The sequence below is a fragment of the Camelus bactrianus genome, chromosome 2 (genome assembly GCF_048773025.1).
Source record: "Camelus bactrianus isolate YW-2024 breed Bactrian camel chromosome 2, ASM4877302v1, whole genome shotgun sequence".
In the NCBI taxonomy this organism is placed as follows: domain Eukaryota; kingdom Metazoa; phylum Chordata; class Mammalia; order Artiodactyla; family Camelidae; genus Camelus; species Camelus bactrianus.
Genome location: NC_133540.1, coordinates 27,639,676 through 27,658,093, shown reverse-complemented (window position 1 = coordinate 27,658,093; position 18,418 = coordinate 27,639,676). Strand labels below are relative to the sequence as shown.

The window sequence follows — 18,418 nt, the reverse complement described above, 5'->3', positions numbered from 1 at the left end:
ATAAAGGTAGAAAAAAAGTCATCAACTGATTTTAGACAGAATATAGTTCTACTGACAGATACTAACTTAAGACAAAATATTCTAACTTGAAAAGCAACAACAAAAAAAGATAGAAAAAGAATGAGTTATGCATCTTTGTAAGGTATACCTAATATCTGTAGTTTTAAAGTATTTCATTATGCTGCATAGATATGTAATATGTAAATATATTCAGAATTGTATTTTGTCATCTTCAATATTAAAATATTTATTCTTTATATTTCACTATTGGTTAATAGAGGTCATCCAACTACATGTATGTTACAAAACTATAAAATCAGATCTGGTAAGATTCAACTTTTTCTATCTCAGCATCCCCTCTCAGGTTTGTATCTGCTAGTTAATTACTGTATCACTGAAAATGACAGCAGTGGTGGGGCGGAGGGGAGGGAATCCCAGGGTGATAGACAGTTCTCCTCATTTTTATAAAAAGGTGAAAACCCTAGCTTTGCAGCAGCCTTATTTTCTTACCTACTGCCTCACATGGAACATCATAACTAGCATGCTACACTGTAAATACTAAAGAGAACCAACCCGACTCTAAAAATCTTTTTGAACCACATTCTGGATAATAAAGACTGTGCTTTTATCATCATGAAGAAAGTCTTCTAAAACACAGGGATTATCTTCCAACGTTAGAGGCAAGAGGTGAGGGTAGGACAAGCTCCTCCACAATTAATACCTTGGCTCATGAAGTACCTACTGAAAGAGATGGAACTAGTCTTATTTCAACCCTTCAGAAGTTTCTGTACTCATTACATTATTTTAAAGTGATTCCTCTCAAAATCCCTTATTTTCTTTCTCCAAATAATTTTATTAAAAAGCAAAAATAAATACTTTAATACATAGGTAACCACGTGCTTGAATGTGTATAAATTATAGGCACACATGTACATCCACAGAAAGGTATCCATCAGGAAGGTCGGTCAGTATACATTACCCTAAAAATCTATTTTTTATAACTTCCACAGATTCTCATTTTCAAAACTATTATAAGAAACTTTGATATTCATTGCAATTAAGTTTGTAATACCGGCTTTCAGAACTTCTCTGGATAGCTTGTAAATACATTGGTGCAAATGCCATTTGCCACTAAAAGCAAACTTTATTTCCATCTTAGAAATCCTTCAGCATATAAAAATGCCCAAAATACATATCAAGGGAACCACCGAGAAAGGATTTTTATCTTTAGAATATTTTATAAAATAAAGCACTTTCTGTATGACTATGTAAATCTTTTAAATATTACATTGTTTACTGCAAATACTGACTTTAGAAACAAAAATTAATTCTGCAATTTTTAAGGGGTGCAGAAAGTAAATATAATCTCTTTAAATATAAATCCCCAATATTCTAGTGACTGTACGCTTTAAAAGAGTCTACGAAAGAAAAAAAGAAAAACATATATATAAGGTACAGAAAAATAAAAGGCAAAGGTTCACTAAAAGCTAACTAAGGGTAGAGTATTTCCAGGTCAGCATTTAACGGAGCCACGTTTCTGAAGTCTGAATATATTTTTAGAGAAAAATTCTCAGATTAAAATGTACATTTTATTTTCAATGTAAAGCTTCTTACAGCTCACGTTGTCTTTTCCATTATTTCCTCACATTCACGATCTAAAACAGAATACCAGACATCCAGCCACCCACCAAAATTAGAGGATACTGCAGCCATCTCTGATGATACAGATTTTCCTTCTCAGGCAGGCATACACACACACACACACACACACACACACACACACACACACACAATCATACAATACAGGAAGAAAACAGATTACTTACTTTGTAAAAAATCATTTTTAGTGTGCCGTAGAAACCCATATTTTCTGGATTTTTCCCCTTCAGTGATTCTGTGCCCCCGTGTGTCCGGCTGCTTGGCAGTCTCTGACAATATAAACCTTTTTCAGGTAGGTATGTCACAGATTCTAATGTGGACATGCTCAGGCACGTCAGAAAAGGAAGATTAGGGAGCAGAACCGGCAACAAAACTCCACAGCAAAGGCAAATGCAGCTCAGTATCAAGCCGCTTCTCGGGACGCACATACATGCATGCAGCCTGACTGAGGAGAACTCGAGGGAATAATGAGAGAGAGCGGAGAAGATTATTGGAGGAGACTGTGCCCTGTCAAAGCCTTGACTGAACAGATTCCTCCCTCAGCAGCAGAGGGATCAGATTACATCTTCCCTTGAACACAGAATGGTGCAGTCCAGGATTCAGCAATGCAGACTGCACATCAATTATATGGTGATCCGCTCCAGGGAGCCCTTAAGCACACAAGGCGCTGAACAGAGGGAGGATGTGGGCAGCAAATGAGACCGCCCCCACACGACAGCCCCCTCTCTCCCCTTTCAAACTTTCAGGAGGTTATTTTTGCATTTTGTAAAACCTGCATTTTTGAAGACTTTCATGGCCAGCGTCATTTCCACAAGTAAGTCCTTTCAGAAGCATTTTGAAAATGGAATATATTTTCATATGGTCCTCCCAACAGAAGCAAAGCAGTCTATTTCCTCTGTTACCCTACTGCAGTCCTGGCACAGACTGATCAGATTTTTCAAGTAGCTTGGATGGTACAAAACGGGCAATTTCAAAGGGAGAAATTCAATATTCTTTGGGGCGATTTACAAGAAAGTAAACCAGTTTGGAGCATACAGCATTTGCAGAAATTATGTAATAAGTTATAATTCAACCTGTACATTTCTTATATTAAGATTTAATGTAAATATTCCCTATGCTTTTCCATTCCATTAGTTTAAAACGTAATTTTCAAGAAAATTACCACACACTTCATCAATCCTTACTAATCAAGAGAATATCTTTTTATGATTAACAAACCAACACTGAGTATAGAAAGTTTGGCTGAAAGGTTCTATTTCTCCAAAAACTGCTCATTGGAGAGTCTTACAATTATTTGTTAATTTAATCTTAGGTAAACAAGAGGCACTGGACTTCTACTTTCAAAATTATTTTCACAATGTGTACTGCTTATCATTAAAAAGGTATTTTATATAATAATAAAGGCTCCAAAGTTGGCCTGAAGGCAACCTTTTTCTTAGAATGACTACTACACAAATCTAGGTACTTCACCTTGCAACTTGCTTGCTACAGAACTAGCTTCAGAGGCAATTATAAGATTCTTTGGACTAGAAAGGCCCATTATTAAGGGTCTAGTTAATTAACTCCCACCATCCCCATTAACATTCTTTATCACAAGTAAACTGTGTGCCTATAGTTATTTAAGTACTAAGAAAGTTTCTTCAGGAAAAAAAGCAATACTATTTAGACTTATTACATTTTAATATTCTCTGACTTTTGTTAGGGAAATGATCCTAAACACTGTATAAAGCAGTATCATAATTTTAAAAATAAATGTTTACCTTTTTAATTAAGACATTAAGTCAGCACAATGTCTTTTAACTTAAAACATAAGCAAAATAAGATAATCTAAAATTTTATGAAAAGGTACATCTTGGGTCTTCTGGAAATTATATTCTACAGTCTATTATCTTTTTAAAAATTCTCCTACCTGGCTCTTAAATTAGTCCTTACCCTCAGAAACAGTATGTACAGGTACCAGCAAAAGTTACTTAGTTTTCTAACTTAAAAGACATATTACTAAATGAAAGAAGCTAGTCTGAAAAGGCTACAAACTGTATGATTTCAACCAAATGACATTCTGGAAAAGGCACAGCTACAGGAACAATAAAAAGATCATGGTTTCTAGGGGTTTGGGGAGAGGGAAGGAGGGAGGAATGAAAAGATGGAGCACAAGGGATTTTTAGGGCAATGAAATTATTCTGTATGATACTATAGTGGTGGCTACATATCATTATGCATTTGTCAAAATCCATAGAATGTACAACATCAAGAGTGAACCTTAATGTAAACTATGGACTTTGGTTGATTAAAAAAAATTAGTTTTCTACATAAACAATTAGCTTACTTCAAAGGAAAGTTCCTTTTAAAAAGATCTCTTACTCTTAGCAAAAAAAATCCAACTCAGTTGTGGGCTATCTGAAGAAATTAATTGTAAAATGAACACCTGAAATTTCCTGTAAGGCCTGTTGGAGGACAAAGAGACTGCCCACCTAGCAGTCATAGAACAGTAAACACCTTGACTTCAGCTGAAACCATGTCCTATCTCTGGCTGAACTAACCTTTCCAAATTAATTCTACTCAGTTGAGGACACAGGCCAATTTTAATAAACCACGAGCACTGTCTCAAAATCTAGGATGTTTAAAGAAGAAACTATCTTAACTTTGTGTATTCAAAGAATGCTCTTCTGGTGACACGGCTCCTATGCAAGGCTAGGAAGCCACAGGAAAACATGATTGTCACAAATGTATGTTTATATGTAGGTATGTATATTCATATTTTATCTTTGAGTAGGCAAAATATCTACATGGCTCAAAAATCAAAATGATACACAAAAACTAAACACTGAGAAGACTTTCCAACGCCCCCAACCACCTATCTACCATGGTTCCCACTTGGTAATGATTTTTATTAGTTTGTTTATCCTTTAAGTGAGAATGTATATGTTTATAAGTACTCATGAAGACTTTATTTTCCCAAGTATTTAAACAATTCTCCTTAATATCTTGTTTACAATGTTAATTTGAACTGTGAAGAATTTGTCAAGCAAAGCTAGTCAACCAAATCTCTAACTAGACTTCAAATTAATAGAATAAAAATGAATGATTTGTAATATTCTTTGAAGTACCAGTAATGAAAACTGTGATCTATTAGACTACTTTCATCATAATCTATATATGAACAAAGCAAATGATTTCTCACATTCCTATTTCTGGGAGTCTTGGCTAAAATACAGATGTTTAAAACTTTATACAGAGATTTAAGGTTTTTAGTAATATTACTGATAAAGACTTTATATGTGAATCTATGTCTGTCTTATCCCTGTGGTAGACAGAAATACTGTAAAATTGAAATCAGTCCAAAATCTGTTAAATAAATGTAACAAAAACAAAAGTATTTTATGCTTTAGGCTGCAATGTTAACTAGTAAGTTCACTGAAAAGGCTAGAGAGTTAACCATCATAGCTAAAAAAAAAAATACTTGTGTTTGTCATCAATTTTTAGAATTAATATCTCAATGTATTTAATATATTTTCACTACAATAAAGTAAATCTTCATGTAATATCAGCTAAACAATAAATTTCCCATTCTATAAAAGATTGTTTCTTCTGCTGACAAGCTATAAGCCTTACTGAAAATCTACGAGCAAGGGCAGGGACTATCATTGAAGTCCTGGACCATAGACTGTCTGCTAATTCAGACCCAATGCTCATCCCATCACAACTCCACTGAGCTGGGTGTATGAGGAATGCATGAGAGCAGTAGCTCGAAAAATAAAAAAAACCACACAAAGATATGAAGATGTGCTGCCCCAGAGTGTAAGAGTCTGGGAAATACTGACAGAGGAATGATTAGCCTGTGAGCTAGTACAGAGAAATGGCTCTTTCTGAGCAACTGGTTGGGATGACTAAGTTTTCAGAAGGGCAAGCTGTGGTTACGGGCAGAAACAAAAACTAACCTACATATAAATAGTGAGGAAAATACAAACAGTAAAACAGTCTCCACCTGATCATGTTATCTTCAGGGAAGTACCTATCTTTATATATGGTGTCAACAGAGGAAGGAACCGTTAACAGAGTACTTTTCCTCACCTTGACTCAGAGTTCAGTATTTCGATTTCAAACATATTCTTCTATTACTGCACTTATCACACCTCCTTGTACTTATTTTTGTACATCTTTCTCCCCTACCATTTGAAGGTTCACATCTCACATAGTAGAAAAATGATACATAACAAATAATTAATAGTTTTGAATAACTGGCCACATAAGCAAATAGTAGCAAACATAACATCATTTTTCTAAAGCATAAATGTATGCCTAGTACTAAATTATACTTAGTACTAAAAAGCTCAACTATTGTATTATAATTAGTTGATACTATAAATTCTATTGTTTCTTTTCATTACTTTGCCAACATTTAAAAATCTACTTCCATTTTATAATAGTAGGAGAATGTGTTTATATCTGTATGTCAGTGACTTTCTTTATTACTATATGACAACATTCTTTACACTGATATTATACTAGGAAAACCACCTACACAGTTAGCTATCTTGCCCTGAGTACAGAATTTAGATTAGAGACAGTTTGGGATTTCAACATCAAAGAAAGGAATGCCGAGCATGTTAAGGTTGAAATAAATTTTCTGAAATCTCACTAACCCACCGTCATTAAGTTCTTCTTAAAAGATTCACAACTAAAACTGGCAAGTTAATAAACCGTTCTATCATAGGTATTATCTGTTAAAATAGTATGTATGCCCAGCACCTACATTTTCCTTAAAACAAGTAGGTGGCATTATTGATCAATAAGCTATTTTCATATTTATGCACTCATAATGCATTTATTTATACCTACTATGTGTCAGGATAGTATATAATCAAAAAACCTTTTTTTTCCACTGAATTTATGGTCAATTTAAGACAGAAAATAATGTATCTGATTCTTAGAACTTACACTGAAATTAGTTCAAAATTTTTTTGAGACTATGTATAATGAAACAAGTTGTCAGATTTAGATTGAAATTACCATCCAAGTAAGCAAATATTAAAATACTACAGCATTTAAAAAATACCTAAACATTAAATATTGTCCTATATAACAACTTTTTTTAAAACACACTTGTTGGGAAATGAAAGGGATGCTTATAATAATATACAGAACCCTAACCTCAATAAAGCAAAATGCAAATTAAAATATCATAGCTTAGACTGGTTTCAACATTTTAAAAAATAACTATGATTGTAGAGTGGTACTTTTATACATTTTTCTTTATCCTTAAGTTCAAAATATTTATAACTTTCTTTACAAAATGGAACCCCTGAGGATTTGACACAAATAACCTGCAATGTTGATTCAAGAGTAAAAGTTTTTTTCATCTCTTAGATGGGGCCAAATTAGTCACCTGCTAATCATACACACAAATGTATGTGTCTACCAATATACAAACATACGCACCTACAGAGTTTCACACAATGATGCAAATTAAGAGTTCTATTTACCACAGCCACAGAGAAAACAATGAAGACGGGTTGTTTGCAATTCTGAAATTTGTAGTTACACGGAGCTGTCAGAGACTTAACACACATACCAAAACATTACTTACGATACTTCTTTACAGACAGGCAACATCTGCAGTAATTTGACAAAGTTGGTAAGTTACTCTGGAGTTTATCCTGATTTATCTAGAAAGCAGTTAATCTTTATATCTCATGCTTCAAATCCAAAATAAACTACCAGTAAGCATTTTGAATTCACATCTAAGAGTTTACTCTCAAATTTTTATTACAAATTTTTGGGTAGTAATCCCTTCAGTAAAGTAAGAAAAATATCATGGAAAACTATTTTTAAAAAGTTAATTTCAAGAAAAATAAAACAGCAAATATGAGCCAGGAAGGACTTAAATTGACATGGAGAAAGAATGAAATCAGTTTCTCTCCGTGTATGGTTTAGAACCATATTCACTCTTCTTTCTCTATCGAATTTGATATTTACTGCTGTTGTTTGTGATGTTCAAATATATTCACATGACTTGAGAAAAATTTTCTACAGACATGGCATACCAATCTTGTATCTTAATATTACAATAACCTTTCATTTTAAGAACTGTTTAAAATTCTGAAATTAATTTCTTATTTTAGCTATTAGTCATGACCAAAAAGCTTAGAGAAAAGAGCTACAGGCTAGGAAGTAAAAAGGTTACACCCACTGAATCAATAAAAAAACACTAATAGCAGTTAAGTCATAGAGTTTAGAAATAGAAGGGATCCTGGAAATCATCTAATCTAATTCCCCATTGTTTGTGGAATGAACATAAGTTTTGGAATTGGAGAAATCTGAGTTTAAACACCGGCTATGCCATTATTAGCGTGTAACCTTCATAGGGGTTATTTGCCCTTCATGAGTTCCAGTTTCTCTTTTTTTGTGAAAATGTAATGGTAATACCATTTACCTTACGAAAGAACCTAAGCCACAGAGTCATTGTGAGGACACAGAGATGCCCAGCATATAACAGATATCCTATAAACACCCTATAAAACAGTAACTGTTATTAACAGGTAAGAAAGGCAAAGAAGAGAATTAAGTGTCTTGCTCAGGGTTATATAGTTATTTGAGAACATTAGACTCCGGTCCCAGGTTTGTTACTTTTAACCAATTTCCATTAGATATGTGATGGCTCAAGTTGAACTTAAAAAGAAAAAAAAATCAGACATTACTGAAGAAGGAAAAAAGTGTTACATTTTGCAAATAGCAATTAAATATGCAAACTACTACTAAATCTTAATTATTGAGTTCATGGAGTGATTATCTGGGTCCACAGTTCTGCTACATGTGGGAAATGTGAGGCAAAGATACAGTAACCGGGGAGAAAGTCACAGAAAATGAAAGATTTAGGTTAAATGAAATCAATCAATTAAGAAATAATCACCCACTATATCCCAATATCTGCAAAATGCTACTGAAGTCAATTAAAAACATCATAATAACCTCCACCCCCAAGAGACTTAAAATTCAACTGGCAAGACAAGAAACTAATAGAGGACAATATTTGACTAGATATTAAGTGCCAACCTGGGTAGTTTAGGAGGTCAAAAAATGGAATAGTCATTTAAATAGTCTGAGATTTCACAAAACATACAGTCTTGTTTCTAAGTTTAAAAGACAGAAATTTGGTAGATGTTGAGGAAATAGAAGGAAATTATCATCTGTGGACCTAAGATATACGTGGAAAGGCCACATTGTTAACTTGAAGGATTAACAACATCTATAAAACATCTACCAGCCACTAGTCATAGTAAGGTTCATTAGGGAATAACCTACTTAGTATTATTATTTCCTAATTCAAACATTTAATACTACAGTTAAAATAGTCTTTAACTTACTAGTAATGGTTTCTTCAAAAGTACTTCCTGCCATGACTCATTCTTCCATTTTAGGGCTAATATGTGTCTTTCTGTACAAGGAGAACTTGGCTGTGTGGGTGTGAAGACTGTAGACTTTTTATTTCAGTTACAAACGCTGACTAAGAAGGGGTCTTTCTGTTTCCATGGGCACTTATACCAGAAATCATACATACAAGCAGACTGTGCTCTTGAATACAGGGGGGAATGGTGCAGAAATAAGAGATTTCTTAAATAAACATTCATTCAAATCATATACTTAACCATAAAACTTGATGAAAAGACAATAAAAAATGTAACTCAGAGCAAAGGTGGATAACTGACTCATTGACTCTCACCAACACGTGGCCAAAAGCACCTCTGCTATTCCAAAATGCAGCTTGCCTGGAAAATGAACTACTTTGTCCTGTTCTACTCCCAGCCCCTTCTCCCCATGCCCTGCCCCTCCAGCCTCCAGACTCAAAGCCTCCTTCTAAGGAACAGACTTCACTATAGAGCATTTTGAAAGCCTAGAAACTGTTCATCACGTGCAGAACGACAGGAAGAATTACTGGTAAGTAGGAGGCATGTGAGGCTCAAACATGATACAAAGTAGGGTCCTTTTCAAAATATATATGCATATGTGTATGTGCATGTGTACGCATGGAGAAAAGCCTACATAAATATATAAAAATGTACACAGCGGTCAGCTAAGTGGCTTAAGAAGAGATGTTCCTTATTTTTTTTAAGCTGTCAATAAACAAGTATTCCTTACTATATGCTAACAACTATTCTAAGCAAACAGTGCAGATGAGCGCTCTAGTCGCATATGGCTTACATTCTGCAGTGGGGGAAAACACATAATAAGTAAACTAATAAATGAACAAGCTAACTTCATACAATGCTAAGCTGTAAGAGAGAAATAAAATGGGTACTGTGAAAGAAGTAGGTAGTTAACAGAGAGTAGTAGAGAATTGTGGCTAATTTTGAACTGTATCACTCAGGAAACAATTTTTAAGTCAAAATGATAGGGTCGAGCCTAGATCAACAAGAACCAGGCCAGTCTGGCCAAGAGGAAGGGACTGGTACAGGATGAAGTCAGAGAGGTAACCAAGGGCCAGATCACGTAGGATCTTGTAGACTACGGTCAAGAGTTTGGATGTAATTAATTCCAAGTGCAGTGTGAAGTCAGTAGAGGATTTCTAGAATAAACAACTTCTGTAGATATGTCTTTATATTACTTTTCATGTTTTCAAAAATGTATATAAAATTGAAGACTACTCATAAAGTAATTCTCACTTGTTGAAATTAGAGATAACAGAGAAAATGCATAGCTGTATTTGAAATCTTCAACTCTTTCATGTAGCAATTACTCTTCCATTTCCCTCATCACTTGTCACCTCATACTAATTCTCAAACTTAGCACCTGTCCCAGAAGATTCCTAAACTTGGAAAAGGGAGAGCATAGTAGGTAATATTTAATTATTCTGTACCATGTGCCAAGCAATAGTCTAAAGTCCTTCCATCTAGTGACTCAAATCTGTAAGAATGAAGGGGTATCTACCATACCATCTCTCTATTTCTTTGTTCTTCCATTTTCTATGTTCCGATTTTATCTTTCCATTTGATAATTTACTCTTTTCAAGAAAGAGATTGGGCTCAGATCTCTGTAGATACTGTTAACATATCTGCCAGCCCTACTTTAGCAAATGTCTACAATGGTGAAAGATATGGTCACCCTTAGTTACTGGAGGTGAAATGATTTTATCCATGATAAACTTTTAAAAACTGCTTCTCCGTGATCATAAAGGAATTCAGAAGATAATTATGGAAACTCAAGGTTGGAAAAAGCCTTGAAAGTTTAGTACAGCCTCAGCTACAACCCTCAGGTACACTCACTGGCATGTAGCCATCTGGGATCTGTTTAATCTAAAATACAAATGTTATTCTCAACTCTGTGGCTTTCTTACTGATTTTGATAATTATGTTCAATTATAAATAATTGACTAGCATGTCATGCAGTTCAGATCCAAACTTACTACACTTTTTAAAACATAACATTTCTTCTTAAGTATCTTAAAAATTTTCCAGAAGAATTCAAAATGAGAAGGGATAACTTAAATCAATCTTTAAAAATGCTAGTTCTGAATCAAAATCTGGGAACTTAAGAACTTATTTCACTTATTTAAAAACATTTATTAAGTACCTATTCCATACTGCTGTTAGCTAGTAAGAAACATAAATCATACCTGGCTCTTCCTCTAGAAAGTGCACATCATAGTGATTTTTAATCAATTCTTTACTTATTAGAGTAGCCTACCTGCTTTTTAAGTATTCAAGTGTTTGAGTAGTTGTCAAATGAGTAGGGAAAAACCCAGTAATCATGCCCCCACCACATTTAAAAAGGAGGATTCTAAATGTTCATCCTAGAAACATCAATTTACATTTTAAAGCAATTACTGTATATATAATTTAACAAAATGCATTCTTTGCTTTGAAAGTATCAAGAATCATATGACTAGCATAATGCTTACACGATCCCCTACCTTTTCAGGAGATTCCAAAAGACTGAAGATTCAGTGAATAAAATCTGAGTACAAAGAAATATTGCTGGAAATAGTCATGAATAGGGTTTGACATAATTTTGCCTGTCGTAGAAACATTTTCAAAATAATTATTAATTTGAAAAGGTATTTGATCTATAGTAGTTTTTTATTTGCAATGAACTGCAAAATTGATGGTTAGGAGGACTTTGATATCTTGGCAAAACTATCATAACAGAAATATTTTATAAGTTTATTTTCTTTATTAAAAAATTCTTTAATATTCAGCTCATAACTTAAAAAATATTTACCTATAAATACTTAAGGCCTCTAAATGTACACAAATTAACTTTGAAAGTTTGTCACACTTGATACATAATTCTAAAAAGTTCCTTCTATGGGATGGACATCATGAGTTTCCTACCAGTTGCATGAAAGTATAGTATATAATGATGGCCTGATGACTATTAAACAAATTTGCATACAACTTAATTAAGAACTGTTCTATACACACAGCTGGTCTGATGAAAACCACTGCATAGTGATCTGAAAACAGTTCAAAACACTAGATCTTAAATTGCTTTTTTGAGTCAATGCATGTTCAAACTTCTACAACATGAAAAAAAATTCTGGGAGGAATAGCTTGAATCTACCAAAAAATATAAAATTAAGGCTGCCAAAAAGATGTTGAACTCGAGAATATTTTTAAAATTGTAGTATTTTGTTAGCTCTTGGGATAAACACACACACACACACACACACACACACACACACACACACCCTTCTTCATTTTAAGCCTTTCCTTTAAAGTTATTTTATCAAGAGACAAAATAGCATATTAAGAACTTAGAATATTTTTCAAGAGATGTTAAATGAAGACATATTAATCACGATCACAATGTAAATAGCAAAGAGTAAAACTAAATACGAGTTTCTAAGATATCTTTACTCAACTAGCTTTTATTAAACAATTATAATAAACAGATTTTGTTAGGACAAAGTAATTTACTCCCTACCAATTCATTTATTTTCAAAGACTTTAACTTTGTGAAATTCACTGTATTTGCTTACATACAGGTAAGCATAGGAAAAGGAAATTACTGTGAGAAAAATTTATGGTGAGCCTCTAACCCCTAATTTCATTATAATATCATCAGTCTCACCCAACAGAATCCTGAGTCATATAATGGTTCTCTATTTTCTAAACAATGAAACAAGAAGGGGAAAAAACTAAACATTTAATTCAAACATTTTATTTGTATAGATCTAGACCTATCACATCCTAGAAATACTTAGCCAGGTTAACCTGAAAGCCAGACTCTAAGCAAAAAGGGTGCAAAATTGAGCAAGACATAGTCTCTCTCCTGGAAGAACACCCCCAATTCAGATGGAAGGATAGACAAGTCAATAAAAAAACTGACAAATCAATAAAACTGATAAATAAAATTGCCCAAGTTATATGACAATGCATGGACCTCAAAAGAGAAAGAGAGAATTGTTTTCACACATGACAATATTTTAAACCAAAAGAATAAAGGAAAAATAAACACTAGATTTTAATCTGCTTTGAGTGCTCCTTCAGTGCCTACTGCCAAAGATACTGTAAACTATTCAAGTTTGAATTAGCAACTCTTTTTTTTTTAAGATGTTCTCTTAAGAAAATGAAGTATACAGGGAAGAGAACTCACTATATGCCAGGCACCCTTCTAGATGCTTTACATATACTAACTCATTGAAACTGTATAATAACCCTATGCAGTAGGTACTATTATTATCCCATTTTACAGGCAAGAAACAGGCAATGAGTTTAAGTAACTTTCCCAAGGTCACAAAACTATTCAGTAGGTAGGTGGGATTTGAACACAAGCAGATCTTGGTGTCCAGTTTATAGAAAATGAAATAGGATTTTCACATACATAGCAAGAAGTATTGGTAGTTAAGAAATCTCCAAGATGCTTCGTGAGCTAATTCAGCATGTAAATGTGTGATGTGTAGATGAAATTCATGTTAGACTCACAATAGACACAGGGAAGGAAAAGACAAACTAGGCAGCTAACAGTATACTCTGATCCACTTTACTTCCGGGAATTTACTAAGAGCAGCTCGAAAGCAAGTTAACACGCTACTGCCAACGGGTCCTCGATGAACAGCTCCCACCCTCTCTGACACTGTACAGATGCTAGGCAGCCATCAGTAGGCACAGTGGAAGGAAGACTGATGAAAGCGGGTCCACAGCAACACTTGGATTTAGGTTCCTTTTCCCAAATCCCCTAAGAACGTCTATCTTCTACCCTTCATTCTTCATGTTCCGTTTTATTTCTCTAAAAAGTGAAATAATGAAAAAGACCTGAGAGCAGAATACACCAAAGTATCTCCATTGGAAGGTCCTTTCAAAGAGGCTACTAGGTCTTTCAACATTACTAAAATGATCTGAATGTTGCAGAAAACTGGCAAAAGTTACAAACACTTACTGAAGACACTACTTCGTGTTATCTTTATTGGTTACTCTAACCCAAATGCACTTAACAGGGAACTATGACTTCTACTTGATTTTGAATTTTTTAGTTTCGTAGACAGCCTAAAACTACGTACTAACCAAATAATACGTATGTGTGTATGTGTATACACACACTGAGGGCTTTTCTATCTGAGTACATAAAGAACATGCTCTTTGATATGTGGTGACCATGTTGGCCCTGTTTCTTAATTTCATCACGTATGATCTTTTTCTAAGAGCCAGCCCATCTTGAGTATATGTCAACTTGATCCATGTGTGGTTATCACCTCCTAGCAGTAAACATCATTGCTGATACTTGCATATCTCTAGGCTTCTATCCTACACTTTATTGTTTCAGGTACCTCTAATTAACTTTATTTTACCTAGGATACATAATTATAACAAATTTAGATTTATATGGTTATTTTAATCTCCCACAGACACTCATTCATTCAACATTTACTTGATTGCCTATTATACATAAGCTAAATTAAGTATGGTCTCAGCTTCACGATTGGAGTTTATAGTGTAGTAGGGGAGAAACATAATGAAACATTAAAACAGCAAAACTAAAACCATGGTAAATGCTACAGTGTCAGAAAAATGCATAATGTTAAGGTTTTGATACAGTTTTGGGGTTCAGAGAAGGCTTCTCTTCTCTGAAGGACTAAGCTGTGTTGCGGTGGGGGAGGGGCACCCCGAGGGCTGCAGTGCATAGAATAAAGGTATTATGACAGGTGCAAGATGAGGCTAGAGAAGTAGACATGGGTCAGATTATACAAGACCTCAACAAAGGATTTTGTCTTTACCATAAGAGTAATGAAAAGTAAAGTTAGTCAAGGGAGGGACATAATCCAGACATACCTTTTGAAATACCATTCAGAAAGTAAAGTTAAAAACAAAACGGGGGTGGGGAGGGAGGATATAGCTCAGTGGTGGAGTGTGTGCCTAGCATACATGAGGTCCTGGGTTTTATCCCCAGTACCTCCATCAAATAAATAAACAAATAAGAATAAACTTAATTGCCCCCCCCCAAAATGGGGAAGAAAGTGAGAGTGGATGTGGACAGACCGTGGAGGAAGATTTTCCATTAGACCATGCAAGAGGTAATGTCGGTGTGGACTAGCTAAGTGCATTAGAGACGGACAGAAGTGGTATTTAGGACATAAAACTCATAGGATTTGGTGACAGACTGGTCACGGGAAGTAAGGCAGAGGGAGTTATTAACGATAATACCAAGGTTTCTTACTTATGCAACTGGATGGAAAATAACAGAGCAGACTGAACAAGGGTCAGTGTTTGTTTTGTTTTCTAGGGTAGGAAGGACCACAAGTTTAGTCTTATTGGTTTGAGGTGTCTCTGAGACATCCAGGTGAGGATATCATGCTCCACCTGGCTCTGGAGCTCAGAAAAAAGGTCTAGATCAAAGATAAAAACATGGGAATTATCTGTGTATAGGTCATCTACAATTTCCTTCACAGAGCCACCTCCTCCCACTCTAAAGCTGTTAACCACAGTGCTTGACAAACCCAACACCTTGTCACAGTGTGGGCACATTAAGTCCTTGTCTATCCTCCCCGTTAGACTGTAAGTTCCATAAGAGCAGTGACCACGTCTATTTTGATTCTTGTTGTACCTCAGCTCCTCACCAGTTCCTGCACATATCAGGGTATCAATAAAAAATACTTACATGAGCTAATTAACGATGTGAGATATACTCTAATCTACAATGACAGAACTACAGAAATAATAAGTGAAAAGTACTCATTTTCAGCATAATTTAAAAACTCACAATTTTCACAAGGAAAGATGATTAATATCACCTTTCCTTATTCTGTGAACAATACATTTTATATATTTGTAACTTATTTAGTATTATATTATACATATTACTATCTATAATATTTTATATGTTTTCCCCCTTAGGGAAAAGTAATAAAATGTTCTAGATATTTAATGGTTACACAATTCAAGTATAAATTACATTGGAAGAAAATATACACTTTGATATGCAATGAAAATACAATTATCTTTGTTATTAAAAGCCAATCTGGTTTAGGACTTCTTGTACCTTAAAAAAAGCCCAACAGAATATAAACTTTTACTATTAAAGAGAATTCACAATTTTAACAACTTAATGTACACCATTTCCTACAGATCTCACTTATCAACTGTTTTATTGGTTCATAGGTCTTAACCTAATAGATAGCATTTTTTGTCTCTGTTTTACTGACAGGAAATATACAGCATGAAAGTTTTTGAGAGTTATCAAAAGCATTATAACTAATATTAGCTTTAAAAATTTGGCAATATATCTTTTAATCTCTGTGAACAGAATAACAGGGTGAGTTCCATTTCCATTAAAATTAAACTGAAAACTGGGTATTTTACATATAATTGCCTAGCTTTATTTTGCTTTATCTGCTTTTTATCACCAGCTCCCACTGAGATAGATTAAGAAACACTACACTTAATGAAAAGGGTCAAAAGGACTAGGTCCAACTGAAATATCTTTAAAAAAAATATTGATATTTAAATTACTACTTTATTCATTTTGGTTTTTTGAGTAATAAATTTAACAATAGATACATGTAGGGGCATATCATTCAATTCTAACTCTGAATGCAGTTGGAACACATCTCATCTTAATCTTCAATGTAGTCAACACTATACTATGGATTTCCAAATCCTCTTTGGTTTTCATCTCCTAATAAATATTCTTATATATATATATATCAAAACTGAAGAATGTTATTACATTGCTCAAAGCATGTATACATGTTCAAAGCATGTATACAAAACACTTTTGTATATAAACATACTCTGAGAATGTTAAGTAAATATATTTGAAGACTACAAAATACAGTGCAAGATGATGAGAAACACTAGCCAAAAGTTATTCATGCTTTTTAAATGAAAAAGAAACAAAGTATACTAAAATAAAAAAAAAAAGCTGATAAAAAATTTTTGGAAGAGGCTGTGGTTGACCATTTATTACTTTTTTGCATTAGAGTTAATTAATATTCTAAAAAGGTCTACAAAAAGCTGAACAACCTCTCAAGCTCTGAATTCATGGCACTGACCTTAGACTTTCTCGGAATGATTTTTAATGCACTCTGTTATTAGTAAAACCTGTTCAAACACATGCCCCATCTGCCAGCACCCCATCTGCAAGAGAGCTTCTTATTCTTGTAGACAGTACAACTTCTGCTTGCTTCCTTCCCTTCTCTACATACCAGCTGTATGGTAATGAGTATGAGCAGCTGAAAATCCTGCATGATAACAAAGCTAATATGAAAACGGCAGAACAACACTTCCCCTCAGTGAAGCAGTTGCCGCATGAACACAGAAGATAAGCTATTAAACACGGGTGTGGTGGTGATGAGAATTTTATTTGTGTATATTTGGGGGTGTGCGGGCTTGTGCCTGTGTTCGCACGTGTGTGTTAAACAAGGGGTTTCCACGTAAGCAAAAAATAAAAAACAAGAGCAGCACAGGGTACCAAAGATCTAAATTTCTAAGCACTGTTGTTAAGACTTGAGAATCAGATTCTTTAAATGTTCTAAGCCTCGGTTCTTATATAGTAATAATATATCAGGTGCCATTTTGATGAGCTGGTTTTCAAAGATACTAACAAGTTTGTTCTATTTCATAATTAACTTATTTTGGGAACTTCAGGGGCAAAAAATGAAGTCAGAACTTAAAAAGCATAATGGAAAACTATTTGCTAGATATTTTAGCTGCTAACATAATATGTGAATCAATAAACTATGTTTTTAATTCTTACACAGCAATTTAATTTTTTAAATTTATTGGTATTTGAGGCCAACACATTTATTCTGAACAGAGAATCTCCAAACAAAATACTAAGATGGCAATGTTATCTCCTTAATTTAGGAAGATATATTGGGGTTAATTTATATATATGTGATAGTCATACTAAATGAATCTATATAATGCAAGTAGATCCAAATCACATTAATTTTTTATGTGCAGTATCTTTCCATTTAGAGATTAACACTCACTCAGGAAATTGTTTAAGAAAAATGACTACTCAAAATCGGTCTTATGCACTTCTCTCACAATCTGAAGAAACTAAAAATGAAAAAATACTCAAAATACTAACTGAAAGTGAAAGAAACAAGTACTATTATATGAGGAGAATTACTTTTAATTTTTACCAATACATCTAAGTAAGTCTTATGTGGACTTCATGACAGTTATTAAGTTCTTATTACATAACCATGCTTTCTACACCTTGTCTCATTTTACCCTTAAAACAACCCTATGAAGTAGGTACTATATTATCTCCATCTTACAGAGGCGGCTTGGTAAGCGGTGGGGCTGAAAACTTAACC

The 18,418-nt window shown here is 34.0% G+C and overlaps 2 protein-coding genes across 4 annotated transcripts in view; one reads left to right on the top strand and one right to left on the bottom strand.

Moving 5' to 3' along the window:
* The window catches only part of ARFIP1 (ARF interacting protein 1), a 1,058,373-nt gene that overhangs the window by 577,006 nt on the left and 462,949 nt on the right, over positions 1–18,418 (top strand). The window lies entirely within an intron of this gene.
* Positions 1–18,418, bottom strand: part of FBXW7 (F-box and WD repeat domain containing 7) — a 97,322-nt gene that overhangs the window by 29,282 nt on the left and 49,622 nt on the right. Inside the window, exon 1 of one of the 3 annotated variants that reach the window (XM_010968503.3) lies at positions 1,827–2,106. The exons of the other annotated variants lie outside the window; for them this stretch is intronic. Coding sequence (XP_010966805.1) covers positions 1,827–2,087 — 261 coding nt within the window. The 5' untranslated portion in view covers positions 2,088–2,106. Of the gene's footprint in view, positions 1–1,826; positions 2,107–18,418 lie in introns of those variants that run through there. 3 annotated transcript variants of the gene reach the window in all.